The sequence below is a fragment of the Montipora foliosa genome, chromosome 6 (assembly GCF_036669935.1).
Source record: "Montipora foliosa isolate CH-2021 chromosome 6, ASM3666993v2, whole genome shotgun sequence".
In the NCBI taxonomy this organism is placed as follows: domain Eukaryota; kingdom Metazoa; phylum Cnidaria; class Anthozoa; order Scleractinia; family Acroporidae; genus Montipora; species Montipora foliosa.
Genome location: NC_090874.1, coordinates 705,732 through 718,574, shown reverse-complemented (window position 1 = coordinate 718,574; position 12,843 = coordinate 705,732). Strand labels below are relative to the sequence as shown.

Below are 12,843 nucleotides of genomic sequence, written 5' to 3'. Positions count from 1 at the left end.
GCGCAATAACAAAAGTAAGCACCGTCCTCAAGGGGAACTTTGGAAAGTCCTTAAAATTCTTTAGTCTAGAGGACCTTAGAGATTTCCGTATTCCCATAGAAACTGGCAAAAAAAAATAAAAATAAAGTAACGTTTTGCATATAGATCGTTTTCACGTGACGTCACAGCAGCCATGTTGGTGTACAAGCAGAATAGACGTTCTCTCCTTTGGGAACCAAACTCTATTTTTATGCAATTCCATGCATACATTTTGCATTGTTTTGTACACCAATATGGCCGCCAAGTCACGTGAGTGAAAACCATCTATTGATTGCACGTGACTTCATTGTGGCCTTGTTAGTGGAAAGAAACAATAGCAAAAAAGCCCTTTGGGAATTTGACTTTATTATGATGCAAATCTTAAGCTACATTTTTCTATTGTTTTGGCGCCAACATGGCCGTCTTATCAGGTGAGTGCAATCAAAGAATTGAGGGGTAATTTTTGAAACCCTACTATTCTGTCCAAATATCTCACTTACTTTGCTGCACCGTGAAGCGCAGTGTCCAAAGAGTCTGAAGTCACAACAGTAGTGGCTTTGTTCCGCTTCATAAAAAGCAAGATGTTCTGTTGGATTTAATGACACAAAGTTATATTAGCCACCATATTGTTCATCAAGGTTTATTCAAATTGGCGCCGTTCGAGGAGTAACACGACAAATCATTGCAAAGTTAAGGTAACACAAAAAATCGTTGTTGTATAGTCGTAGAGCTAGTTAATTAATTCACTGCGACAAATGACAAGTTTAAGCCACTTCAATATTAGCGTTAACTCCTTAAAGAGAAGGAATAAAACCTTACGTTTCCCTGTTAACCAGTGTAAAGTTGCTGAAAGTTGCTTTAAAGTTCCTTTATACGCCCGTTTTAGGCAAGTGTAAAGTTGATGTAAACTGGCTCCTTTATACAGCTTTATACGGAAACGTAAACAACACTTAAATTTAAATTTTACGCCCATGTGAAGATTGACCAAATTTCTGTATATTACATATTTAATTTGAAGCAATCACGAGGCCATATTACTACTCTCCCCGGGTGGGATCGCAGCTTACGGTTGGACCAACCCCACCCCCTTTTCCGCCGAATGCATGAATAGAGTACTGGAAACAGACTTTCAAAATGTCAAGTTCTTTCAATTCACTTTTGCTCATGTAGCCCTCAGTATATATATTTTTCCTCAACATGGCGCTTCGAGAGGTTTCAGTGATTTTGGATTAAGGCATGGGCCCCAACCTGACCCCAAGTTATTGCGCAAAAGAGTAAGGGGGGGGGGGGGTGGTCTAACTTCTAAAGGTTTAGTAATAACAACCTAAGACTCTCGCAGACTAAGAACGTCACAAACGTTTTCATATTGATGTGGACGACGTTTGCAATTGAGGTCACGTGACTTGTTACGGCCACAAAACTCAAAATAAAAAACGGCAACAGTTTATGCTATAGTTTATTTCACTTCGCGACTATTACATTAGACAAAATGGGAAACGAAAACGAACTGTGCTTGGCCTTTGTTAAATATGTCTTTAGTTTTGGAAAATACACGGCATTTTGTGCTATTGCCCAGTCCCCTATGGAAAGTGATTTTTTATAGACTCTTGTCCTTCGGCCATCGAAGTTTTATGAGAAAAAGAACACAAGAAGCCACGATAAACATGGTGAAGTAGTGCATTTTATGAAATCTAAAGTTTGATTTCATAAAATGCATTTCTTCACCATGTTTCTCACCGCTTTATGTGTTCTTTTTCCAATAGAAGTTATTTCTTTCTTCAGGCAATTATTGAAAATAATCTTGAAATGTCCAAGCACAGAAATGATGTACCCAATAGTGTTAACAACATAAAGGTAAATCCAGCCACCAGAAAATGATAAAAAGTGTTGCCGTTTAGCTGACAAGATTTCTGCACTAAAAATATATGGCAGTTAAGGTTTCACATCTTATTGCTGCTAACGATGTCCCAAAGTTCTTTCGTGTTACGTAAAATGAATCAATAGTTAGACCACCCCTCACTCACTTTCCTAAAATAGATCTGGGCCCAGGCCTTAATTCACCTGAGATTATCATTGCCTACTGTAGTTGTTTACCTCGTCGGGAGGGGGACAGTCGATAGTTAGTTACTCTTTCAGGTGAGACAATGGACAATCAGTTACCTACTTTTTTGAATGACTATAAAAGGAAGAGGCGTAGAGAGAAAGTGGAGAAAGTCAGTAGAATTTGGCTGCGTCTTAATATAGTTTTCAAGAATGTTTTACCGGTGCTCTGCTCTGCCTGCTGTGATAAACGACAGCTGTTAACTACTGAACTCACCTCCAGATTTCCGTGCTTAGCAGCATAGTGGACTGGGGCGAATCCTGTAATATCCTTGTCGGTAATAAGAGGAATGGCCGCGCGTTTCTGTAGAGATTTGATTTACAGCTAAGTTTTTCTCGAACAAAATACGAATATCAAAATGACCATCGTGCCATCGATAGAACTGATACCCCTGATACGGAAAAATATCGTTGCCTTATTTCCTGCGAGCACACGAAGACATCGGAAGGTATCGGGCAGGAGAGGAAATATCATAAAGCATAGAAGGTCATTTAAAGAAATCGCAAAGTTAAATACTTTCCTCTACTGGTTCCAAAATTTCGATTGAACAACAGAACAATTTTCTGACGGGTTCTCTTGACAAGATAGACCCCGAAGTTTTCTTAAATGTTTTGAAAGACGTCATGCCCACTTTTCCAAAACCTGGTCATTGCACTTCTTTTTTCGGTCATTACTGATCATCTTTATAAACTTGACCTAGATGATTTCCGAAGATTTCACAACGTCTTCCGTCGATTAATAGCGATCTTTAGATTGGACAACGATTACAACTACATCATGTTCGTTGTACGGACGAGCACTGCGTTTAAATATCACGTTTTTCTTAAGTCCGCATGCCCAGACCGAAAATCTAGTAGTCATTGTGTAGCCTTCTTAGGCTATCATTCTAACCTGTAGTAACACTTCCATTGTGGCTGCATTACCAACAGCAACTCTGACACAAGATCGCAAATCCACATCTTTCGCCCTCATATTAGCACCATTGTTGATCAAAATTTTCACAGCTTCCGTTCCACCGCGTTCAGCTGCTAGGAAGAGAGGGGTGCGGCCCTGTTTGTCACGGGGGTCCACAGAGGCGCCCTGAGAATATCGTGAAAAGGGTGTATGATACATCAGTTTCCTTCTGAACAATTCCAGAGGACTCGCTTTCAATGATGTCTCTTGATGTCACGAAGTTTGATCATTGAATAGAATTAACTAAGAGTAAGGCTTAGTACACTATCCAAGGGCAGAGTTCGCCAGGCTAACTCAGTGGTAAAAACTCTCCGACATCGCTGGAGCCTGGCTTCAAGCCATGTTTGTTTTACGTTTGTTGATTTTCTCTTACTTCTCAAATGTTTTTTTCCTGGTGTAACCCTTTTCCTCACCTACCAAGAACCCAAATTCGTTTCATTTGATTTAATTTGTTCTGGAGAGGGAAGTTAAAAAAGTGTTGTTACAAAAAGAACTGAAAAAATCACGGTATATTTGAAGAGCATGGTATAGACCAAAGATAGAAGTGGTCCTCATATGTGATCTTATTTTAACCAGCACTTCAAATATCTATTTCTTTCATTTAACAATCCTTTCACTGGAACACATATGCTCAACAAATTGACCTGCTCCCAACCGAGTGGCTTCGCACAAGTAGCTCAGTTTGTAGAACATTGCACTGGCATCACAGAGGTCATGAAACCGCTTGATAAGATTACACTTTACCTTTTCCAAAAGATATTTCACCACATCCGCATGATTATTCATTGCAGCCAGGTGAAGCGGTGTCCAGCCTAGAGCGCAAACCAGAGTAACACGACAAATTTCGTGGTCTTTTGAAGCAAAGAGTTTGACGATCTGCAAAGCCCCTGCACCACATGCCATATGAAACGGTGTAACTTTGTCATTTTCCTAATGGAAAAGATTCAAACCGCGGTAGCTAGTTATTCCAGACTGCTATTTTCATTGGTCCCTATGACCCGTAGCTTCTTCTGTTATCAGGGTCACAGTAAGTACATTGTTCCCCCTTTATCATCTATTGTTTCGTTCTCCAATCACAGACCGTGTCTGCAAAGCCACTGGGACTCCCCTCAAAATTTGATCTGCTTGACTTTGCTTTGCGGACACGATAAGCATAACACTTCACTGTGCTCGTCTTCAAAATCCCGAGTCTTTGAAGTGATTTGTCACCCTCGACATTAATTAATTATGATCTGAAAATTAGTGTTCATTCACTTACAATACACTAGTCAAGTACCTTAGGTTGTCTAATGATAGCCCCATAGTGAAGACAGAGTTGAACCATCTGTAACAGAAAGGGAAAAATGAATTGAAATTATTCGCATGAACTTTAAATGACCCGTCATGCATGTAAATGATTGCGCAATGTTTACTTCAGAGCTTCCGCTGTCCACTGCCAAGTGAAGTAAGGTACTGCCGTCGGAATCCACGTCATTTAGAACGTCCTTCATCATGTCTTTCTTTTTATGTTTAGCTGAAAAAAAAAAAAAAAAAGACTTAAACTTAAAAAGAATGGGAACTGCTTATAATACCAAACAATAGGAGGTACATTACTGGAAAATGAAAGCAGGCAGATAGAGCGACTTTTCTTCTGGAAAGAAGAATAGAATATAACTTGTAGCCTAACAGGCTGATGAACATGCGCACTTACATCGAAAAACAGACGGAAATACCAAAAGACTATGGCATACTACATAAAAAATACTGACCATCTTCCAAGAAAAACATGGCGACATTGCAGGCTCCTTTTTCAACTGCTCGTGTCAGCGGTGTCATTTTCTCGTCATCGTAAAAGTCCTGTTGGGCCCCAGCTTCAATCTAATGAAAAGATCACTCTTAATGAGCCATGCTGCAATTTGAACAGTTTTCAAAGCTGCACGGTGCCCAGTGGTTAGGGCGCTTGCCTTCAACCTCGTTCCCAGGGTCTCTCATCTTAACGCCTGGAAACGAGGTTGGCTTGCCTTGAGATCCGGAGATCCCAGGTTCAAGATCCGCTCTGACCACTCGTTGAATTTGATCCTGGTTCACCTTCCCAGCTGCATTTGTAAATAGCCAACTGGTTTGCCTCCGGCCAGTTGGGATTCATAAAAGTTGTTGTTGTGTTCTGTCGTTTCCTTAACTGTGTTTCATTGGCCCTGAAAAGCCCCAATGGGGAGCGATCAATTAATTATGTATTGGATTGTATTCTCCAGATTATACGTATGAATTTCATGAGTGGTGGTCTAGTAAAACACTCCTATCTATATAATAGATTACATTATAATGTGGAACTTCAGAACAACACGTTTGTGTTGAGCGACGGCGGAAACTGAAAGGGGCTGTTTTTCTTTTTACTTGTCTTCACACTACCACATGTGTATTGCAAAGTAGCTTTTCTCTATTACAGACTATCACTTTAAAAATCTGGTACAGCCTACTTTCCAGGCATGCGAAATATTTCCTTCCGGTCCTTTTCCGTGGCTTAAAGGGAACTTCCACTCTTACTACAGAATACGTTTAAACCGAAGGAAATTATGTTTACAAACAAGCAGTGTTTATATCAAGAAAAGTGAATTTTAAAATCGCTTATTTTCACTTTCAAATTTCGTGGGCGCCGCCATCTTGAATAATTATGACGTGTTACGGTTGCCCTATTGTTCTGACACAAAGAACTTTTTCCCAATGACAATAGGGCAACCGTAACATGTCACATTTATTCAAGATGGCGGCGCCGCGAAATTTGAAAACAAAAATATGCGATTCAAAAACTTATTTATTTCGGGTACAAACACTTTCTTTGCAAATACTTTAAACTGACTTGACTGTAACGGTTATCTCCTGTGATTATTTTTTTTTTTGTTGAAGTAGTCTCGTGCTTAGGCTCCCTAATGTTCAAAATCCCTGGCGCTTTTTAGGCCAAAAATTCGCTTTACGAGACTACGTGGGGAGTTTTAGTCCTTCCGCCTTTTTTAATCAGATGTTAGAATTCAAGTGGATTTTCCAAATACTGTCTCAAGGGTCAAAACAACATAGCGAAACTAAACATGTTTGATTTCTGTCACGTCACTCCGGGAAGCAGATGTCTTCCAAAAGCTCACAGTGCTAATATATCCTCGACAAATGAATAAGGAAAAAGGAGCTGACACTGGATGTGGTAAAAGCTTGAGCACTGATTTCCCGCGCTTAGATCTGATTGGTTTCTTAGGTCGTCATCGTCTGTTCTTATTGGACAAAGTAATTTTGGATTTTTATAGCCCCACATACTCACGAGTATTTTACAAATCGATGCATTGTCCAATTCTGCAGCAATATGAAGAGCAGTCTGAGAACGCTTTGCCGTTAGATGTAGGTCACATTTGCCTCCACTCAGAAAAGCCTGCAAAAGTCAATAGTCCAAATTCATAGCTGATCAGCACAATTCCTTATGTGTCTTTCTCACAGCAAAACCAGAAGTTGGTTGAATCCACAACGACAGAAATTTGTTAGTGGTGAAAAACGATAATGATTTACGAAAACAACAGACAACAAAGCTACAATAAACAATAAAACGTATAACCCGTTTTTCTCACAGTATAGATGCCAGCGTTTCAACCGCTTTCTTCTGATCTTCACAGGGCGATAAGGTTAACTGGTTACGCGCTATTTTATGTACCATATGCTGTTTACCACCATGATGACCAATAACCACCTCTTTTACGATAGAAGCACAGTATTCATGTCATTGACCAGCTCTAGCAATTCAAGTAGATTTCACCAAGTTTCAACCAGTTCAGAGGTTACCTTAATTACCATTCTGTAAATTTTAATACAAAATGCCCAGTCCGTAAGTCTCATACCAAACTAATTCCCTCTCCTTTTAAAAGTTGTTCGGTATAGTATGTAGCTAACAGACAAGGAATCAACTAAAATCAAACAAGTTTCTTTGATTTTTGACGAAATGAAAATTTCAACCTGACGATGGCTGTTTGCCGAAGACGCGATGCTAAATCTCTTTATTAGATACTCCAAAGAATATCGCGTTTCTGATTGGTCAATGGCGAATGCATAAATAAGTGCTAGAGTTTCAATACGGAAGTTGCTATGGAAACAGTGATGGAGTGATTTTATGGGGTAGGTAAGTAATAAAAAGTCGTGTAAATTTCGTCGGCACTCATGATCACTCTTGATGTCTTGAAAGTTCTCAAATTGCACTTACGGCTTGTGCAATTTTGCCGGGGAACTTTTAAAATACCACTCAGACCCGAAATGCACTCGCGCTCATAGGTGTTGTATAAATACCTAGTGGGTTTTTAAGTGGTACTATGACCAAAAAATCAATTCTTATTTTTCTTTGGATTCCAAATCGGTGTTTTAAAACCGAACACTAAGGTCCAATATATCTGGTGGAAAACTGTCCCTAGTGGAAGGATCACCCACTTACCCGAGCTACCCTGGGCAAGCCAACTTTCCCTACATTTTCTTATAAAACGTGGCTAACCGTTTCTATGAGAAACACAAAGTTGGCTCGGCTAGAAGGGTAACCCGCCTGGCAGAGTCACCCTCTTTCAAAGATAGGGTCACTCTCCTAGCCGAGACAACTTTTCTTCGAGTAAACACTTTTGCTCGGTAAGCCTGGACAACTCCTGAAATTTTAAGGTAGTGAGTAAATGACGTCACTTTCCCTAGATCCAACCCTCTGAGGTCCAATCGGTCAGTTTTGGACGTGAGTAATGGCGGAGCGTGAAATCCTAAACAGACACGCAAAGTAAAAATCCTTTGGAAAAAATCAAAGCTCAAAATTTTGCCAGTCAAGTGTTAAGCAAACACACTTTCAAAATCTGGAGAAAAAAAAAAAGTAATTTTTTGATCATAGTAGCACTTTAAAATCTGAAGAAAAAAGGAAAGTGATTTTTTAATCATAGTTGCTCTTTAGAATTAAGACTTGTTCATATTCCTACCCAAATCTGATTAAACTTACTTCAATAAGCTTCTCGTCCCCAGATCGGACCGCGCTGTGAAGAGGTGCATCTTGACTCCGATCGAGAAGAGATGTATTGGCTCCAGACTCCAAGAGTAGCTGTATGATTTTGACGTGACCCCCCAGAATGGCGTTGTGTAACGGTGTCCTACCTGAGCTGTCCAAGGCATCCACGTCTGAAAGAAAAATACATCGAGGCTTTTGCGGATGGAGGAAAGAGTAAGAAAGGAGGGTATTAAAGGTGCTAGCCGTGAACACTTGGAGAACGGGAATGGTTTTGGAGCGGGCGATACTTCGTTTTTCCTAGCACCCGTTATCAGTCTCGGTTACAAATGTTGTAACACAGACGGACTTAAGTTTTTGTCATATAGTGGTGATCGTCTCTCCACTCGTGCTCTCTCAAAATAGAAAAGCAGAGTCAAAATCTTCCGATGGAAAGCTGAGGTCGCACAAGGCAATGCTCACAGTGGACTGTACCAGCTTGAAACTTAAAGTACCGTTCTTAGAAAGAGAATTTTCTATGGACTCATTCTGATTACAGTTAACAAACAAGTACCCTAAAAATCTATACTGTGTAGATTGATTTAGCAGCGTTCTGATTGGCAAACAAAATCGCGGTGTAAACGGAAAATCGCGGAAAACGTGTATCGGGAAGCGAAGATTCCCAATTTCAATTGCTCAGAATTGACGCAAAAAACTGGATTTTAAATAATTCAGTTATTTCATTCCTGCTTGTTAGATATGAGATGGTTATATACGAAAACATGTATCATTCATTAAGATATAAAGATCTCTCCGTTTTGAACTTATCCTAATTGTAAAACATTTGTCGGAATATATCCTAATTGGTTACGACTTTATTAATTGTCAACAGTGTTATCTGTTACCAGTTTTCCGTTTTTGATCGCTAAGTATTTTCTTCACTTCATCCTCGTCCCCATACCAGCAAGCTAAGTGTAGTTTGTTGGGGTTATCAGCATTTTCAGCGTCCTAAGAGAATAAAGAAAAGATGATACACTAGTTGCAGCAACGGGCCAAAGAACAAGTGAAAAAATCAGTGGTTAACTCTGGGATTGTGAACTGTGCAACAAGGAGACTGACTTAAGTCCCCCAAACAAAATTGAAAAAACCCTCGAGGGGGTGACTCATACATTTACTTCATCACTTCCCATTGACTTCGCTTCTCGCTATTAGTGTCAATTCATTAAAAAAGACGTATTCGTAGACGATGACTCTGCCAACCTCGGGGAAAATCTGTGTGCTCCAAACAGGAATCGAACCTGTGATCTTCCGATTTCTACTTTATATATGCCCTACCAGTGAGCTTTCAATTGTATTTGCCTTTTATTCGATGATCACTCAGGGATACTCGGAACAAAATCCGATTGCTCCTAAGAGGAGTACGTGTGACTACGACCTTCCGATTACCAATCCCGATGCTTTACCGCAAAGGATGCTCTGATTTACACAAGTCTATTTGTGGAGCTAAGTCAGAAAATTAGCTACACTGGACTTGCATGCTCCAAGGACAAAAACATCGAGAGTAGGCATTCTCGTAACTCGATAATGAAATTCATCGATTATATTAACATAGAAAGGTTGCATTCGTTGTATGTCAGAGTATGGTAAGATAAAGAGATTTTGGAATAAGGTGTATTTGAGACTAAGTTTTGACTGAAACGTTGTTGCCATACTTACCGTTACGTCATGGCCTGCGCCAACTGGAGCGAGGAAGTCATGACTTTCAGCTGACTGTAGAGACAGCAGGCTTAAGTCTTGCGCCCACTTCCTCCTCTGAAAAGTGGGACCTACGGATATCAAGGGGAGTTTTTCGGAGAGACCATTTCTGTTGCTGTCCATTGCTATCTGGAGACAATCGAAAAAGAAAAAGTCAACTTCCTCCGATAATTTAAAAGCAAACGTTACAGCCAAGGCTTAAATTCATTTTTGCTTTGTAAATCAAAAAAATGTGTCATGGAGAGACGAAAATGAAATTTATTGCCCGGAGGAAATAAATGGATTTATGCTGAGTGTGACGTGCTAAGCTAGCTATTTCCCATGTTGCAGTTGGGGCATTCCTGACATCCGGGAATTTCTCTAGATCTTTTATCATGTTCACTAGTTAGGCGTAGGGCTGCTTTCACTAACTGATTCAAGAAAGTCAAGATCGTCTTTCCACCCCCTCTCCCCTCCCCCTCCCTATTCTTAGTTTCTTGTGGATGGCGGGTTTGCCCATACCTTTGCTCAATACCTGACTCTTTTAGAACTATTCGGTCTTTTAAGGTTTTTTCAAAAAGACATTAATAATTTATGAGCCTGACAGCCTATCAAAACATCGACAAAACGTCACGTGTATGAGCTTTATCCTGATAAAACACTCCTCGTTAGTATTCTTTATATAAAGAATACTAATAAGGCATAGCATATTTTTCTTGTAAGCTAATATTCACCTCTCACAATTTGAACCATTGTTTTGAGTCCAGAGGGACACGCTCTTTGTGGAATGTTTCTGAAGCCGTTCAAAAAAACTCGCAGCACGAGTTTTATCGGGTCTAAAAACACTCGGCTACGCCTCGTGTTTTTAAACCCGATAAAACACTGCTGCTCGTTTTTTAAACATTACTAAAAACACTATTAGAAAATTAGGTTTGTCAGGTTTGATACAATCGTAAATTTATATCTTGTAATTATTAATTAGTCTTATTAATTAGTTTAATTTTATTTTATGAATAAGTTATATCTAGTCCTGTAAATAGATTTCAATTTTAAATTTTAAACATATCTTTTTAGCTACTTGTTGAAGTTTAGTTAATTATTTTCTGTGTTATACCTGTAAACTAGCTGGTGATCTTTTTTCACAAAAGCTAAGCGTATATCACAATAAAACGTGACTTGACTTTGCTGGGATCATGCCTTCTATATTCAGGTATTTCCTAGGTTACCATCCTGATTTTAAATAAACGGCCTATCCCAAACAGTTGGTGTATTATTTGTGTCCCAGCAAACGGAGCTCACCCTAAGCAACGCCTTGCCAACAATATCAGTCTTTATATATGGAGCATGAAGCATAAAAAAGGTTACCGCTGGGCGAAAAAAGTTCAAGAAAAAGCACTTAAGAAATGCAAAATATTACTAAGAAATCAAAATAGAAGACAGACTCCATGAACAAAGCCGAACCTAGGTAGAAGCCCGGAATGCCAATTTTAAGCCGTGTAGCCTTTGCTTTTCTGGTTTTTAAGCTGAGGAGGACAACATCTCAATTTCTTCTCCGCTCAGTGACTAAAAGATCACTTTCTTCAGGAGAGAAAATTAATTAGACTGAAGGTTTCCTGTGACGTGCGCAACTACGTAACATGATTTCAACTAACTGAGGCGCGACATCCTGCCATTGAGTTTGTGTAATGGCGTCTCAAAATACTTCATTTCATACAAAAATATCTGAACGGAAATTCACATGTCTCAAGGCCAGACTCCGTCACGGTTATGACCCATCCCAAAAGGCACAAAGGAAAATTAATCAAGGGAAAGAACGAAGTATTTGGACTTCTTTGTTCTTGCAGTTACCTCGGAAATAGAACCAACTTGATCTGAGTGAAAATCCTGCTCTTCGGTCTTAAGTGAAATACAGAAAAGGCTAAAAGGGCACTTACACCCTTACTAAAGAATAACTTTACAAGGGAGAGAATAATGTTTGCAAGCAAAATCTTTTTTTTCAAAAAACGTATGCTTACCCGCAAAAAAAAAAATTATATATTTAAAATCGCTTTTTTCGCTCTCAACCTTTCTGGGAGCCGTCATTATGAATAATTGTGACGTGTTACGGTTACTTTATTGTCCTGACATACAGCTTTTTAGGCCAGGTAACCGTTACGCGTCGCAATTATTCAAGATGGCGGCACCGGTAAAATTCGAAATAAAAAATAAGCGATTTTGAAATTCGTTGATTTTCTACATAAGTGCTTTCTTTGAAAAAAATCTCAAACACATTTTGATTGTGAATATTATTTCCTGTGGTTTGAAGTCTTTTTCTTGTTGGTCTAAGTGAATATTCCTTTATCTCCAACCTAAACTGAATTTAACTCAACCCAATAGAGTCGACTCAGTGACATCATCAAACGTACTCATTGATTCAGAAAACTTGACATAGTTGGGCTAACGATAAAATGGATGATGTGGAATTACTAAGCATTCAATGTTTTGTAAGAAGACGCATTTCTACGTCATCCGGTAGCCATTATTTCGAGAAAATTATTTATATTTGAGTTAGAATGTAGCAGTTTAAAGGCAGTTTAAAGGCTGGTTTTAACTAGCGACGGAGTCGGAGAAGGAGTCGAAATCAGAAACGCAGAGCGATACGATCTAGTGAAAATCAAACTGTCCGAGTCGGAAGTAGAATACCGATTCCGCTTATGACTCAGTCGCTTACGATCCAGTGAAAACTGCATTGTCGGAGTCGGAAGCGGAAGCGGGAGAATAATCCCATCACGATGCTCGATTCCAAGAATTTTGATTGGTTGGTTGTTCCGCTTCTGCTTCCGACTCCGACAATCTAGTTTTCAATGGATCATAAGCGGCGGAGTCATGAGCGGAGTCGGAAGAAAATGGGAACGTTCTGATTTTTCTGACTCCGATTCTGTCGAGCTTATAACTTCGCTTACGACTCCGATCTTTTATTTTCACTCGGTCATAAGCGCTCTTACGATTCCGACTACGACTCCGACTCCGTCGCTAGTGAAAACCAGCCTTAAGAGGGAAAAAGAAAATGAATAGTGGTCCAGCAATATCTTTTCATAAA

General features: G+C 39.5%; 1 protein-coding gene across 2 annotated transcripts in view; it reads right to left on the bottom strand.

Moving 5' to 3' along the window:
- Positions 1-514: 514 nt before the first annotated feature.
- Positions 515-12,843, bottom strand: part of LOC138008503 (transient receptor potential cation channel subfamily A member 1-like) — a 15,820-nt gene continuing 3,491 nt past the window's right edge. For both annotated transcript variants that reach the window (XM_068855818.1, XM_068855819.1), the window contains 11 exons: positions 9,747-9,914; positions 8,936-9,038; positions 8,049-8,224; positions 6,360-6,467; positions 4,822-4,930; positions 4,486-4,586; positions 4,350-4,397; positions 3,818-4,003; positions 3,011-3,199; positions 2,336-2,422; positions 515-604 (listed from right to left, as the gene is read on the bottom strand). In XM_068855818.1, the coding sequence (XP_068711919.1) occupies positions 515-604; positions 2,336-2,422; positions 3,011-3,199; positions 3,818-4,003; positions 4,350-4,397; positions 4,486-4,586; positions 4,822-4,930; positions 6,360-6,467; positions 8,049-8,224; positions 8,936-9,038; positions 9,747-9,908 (1,359 nt within the window). In that variant the 5' untranslated portion in view covers positions 9,909-9,914. The remainder of the gene's footprint in view (positions 605-2,335; positions 2,423-3,010; positions 3,200-3,817; positions 4,004-4,349; positions 4,398-4,485; positions 4,587-4,821; positions 4,931-6,359; positions 6,468-8,048; positions 8,225-8,935; positions 9,039-9,746; positions 9,915-12,843) is intronic.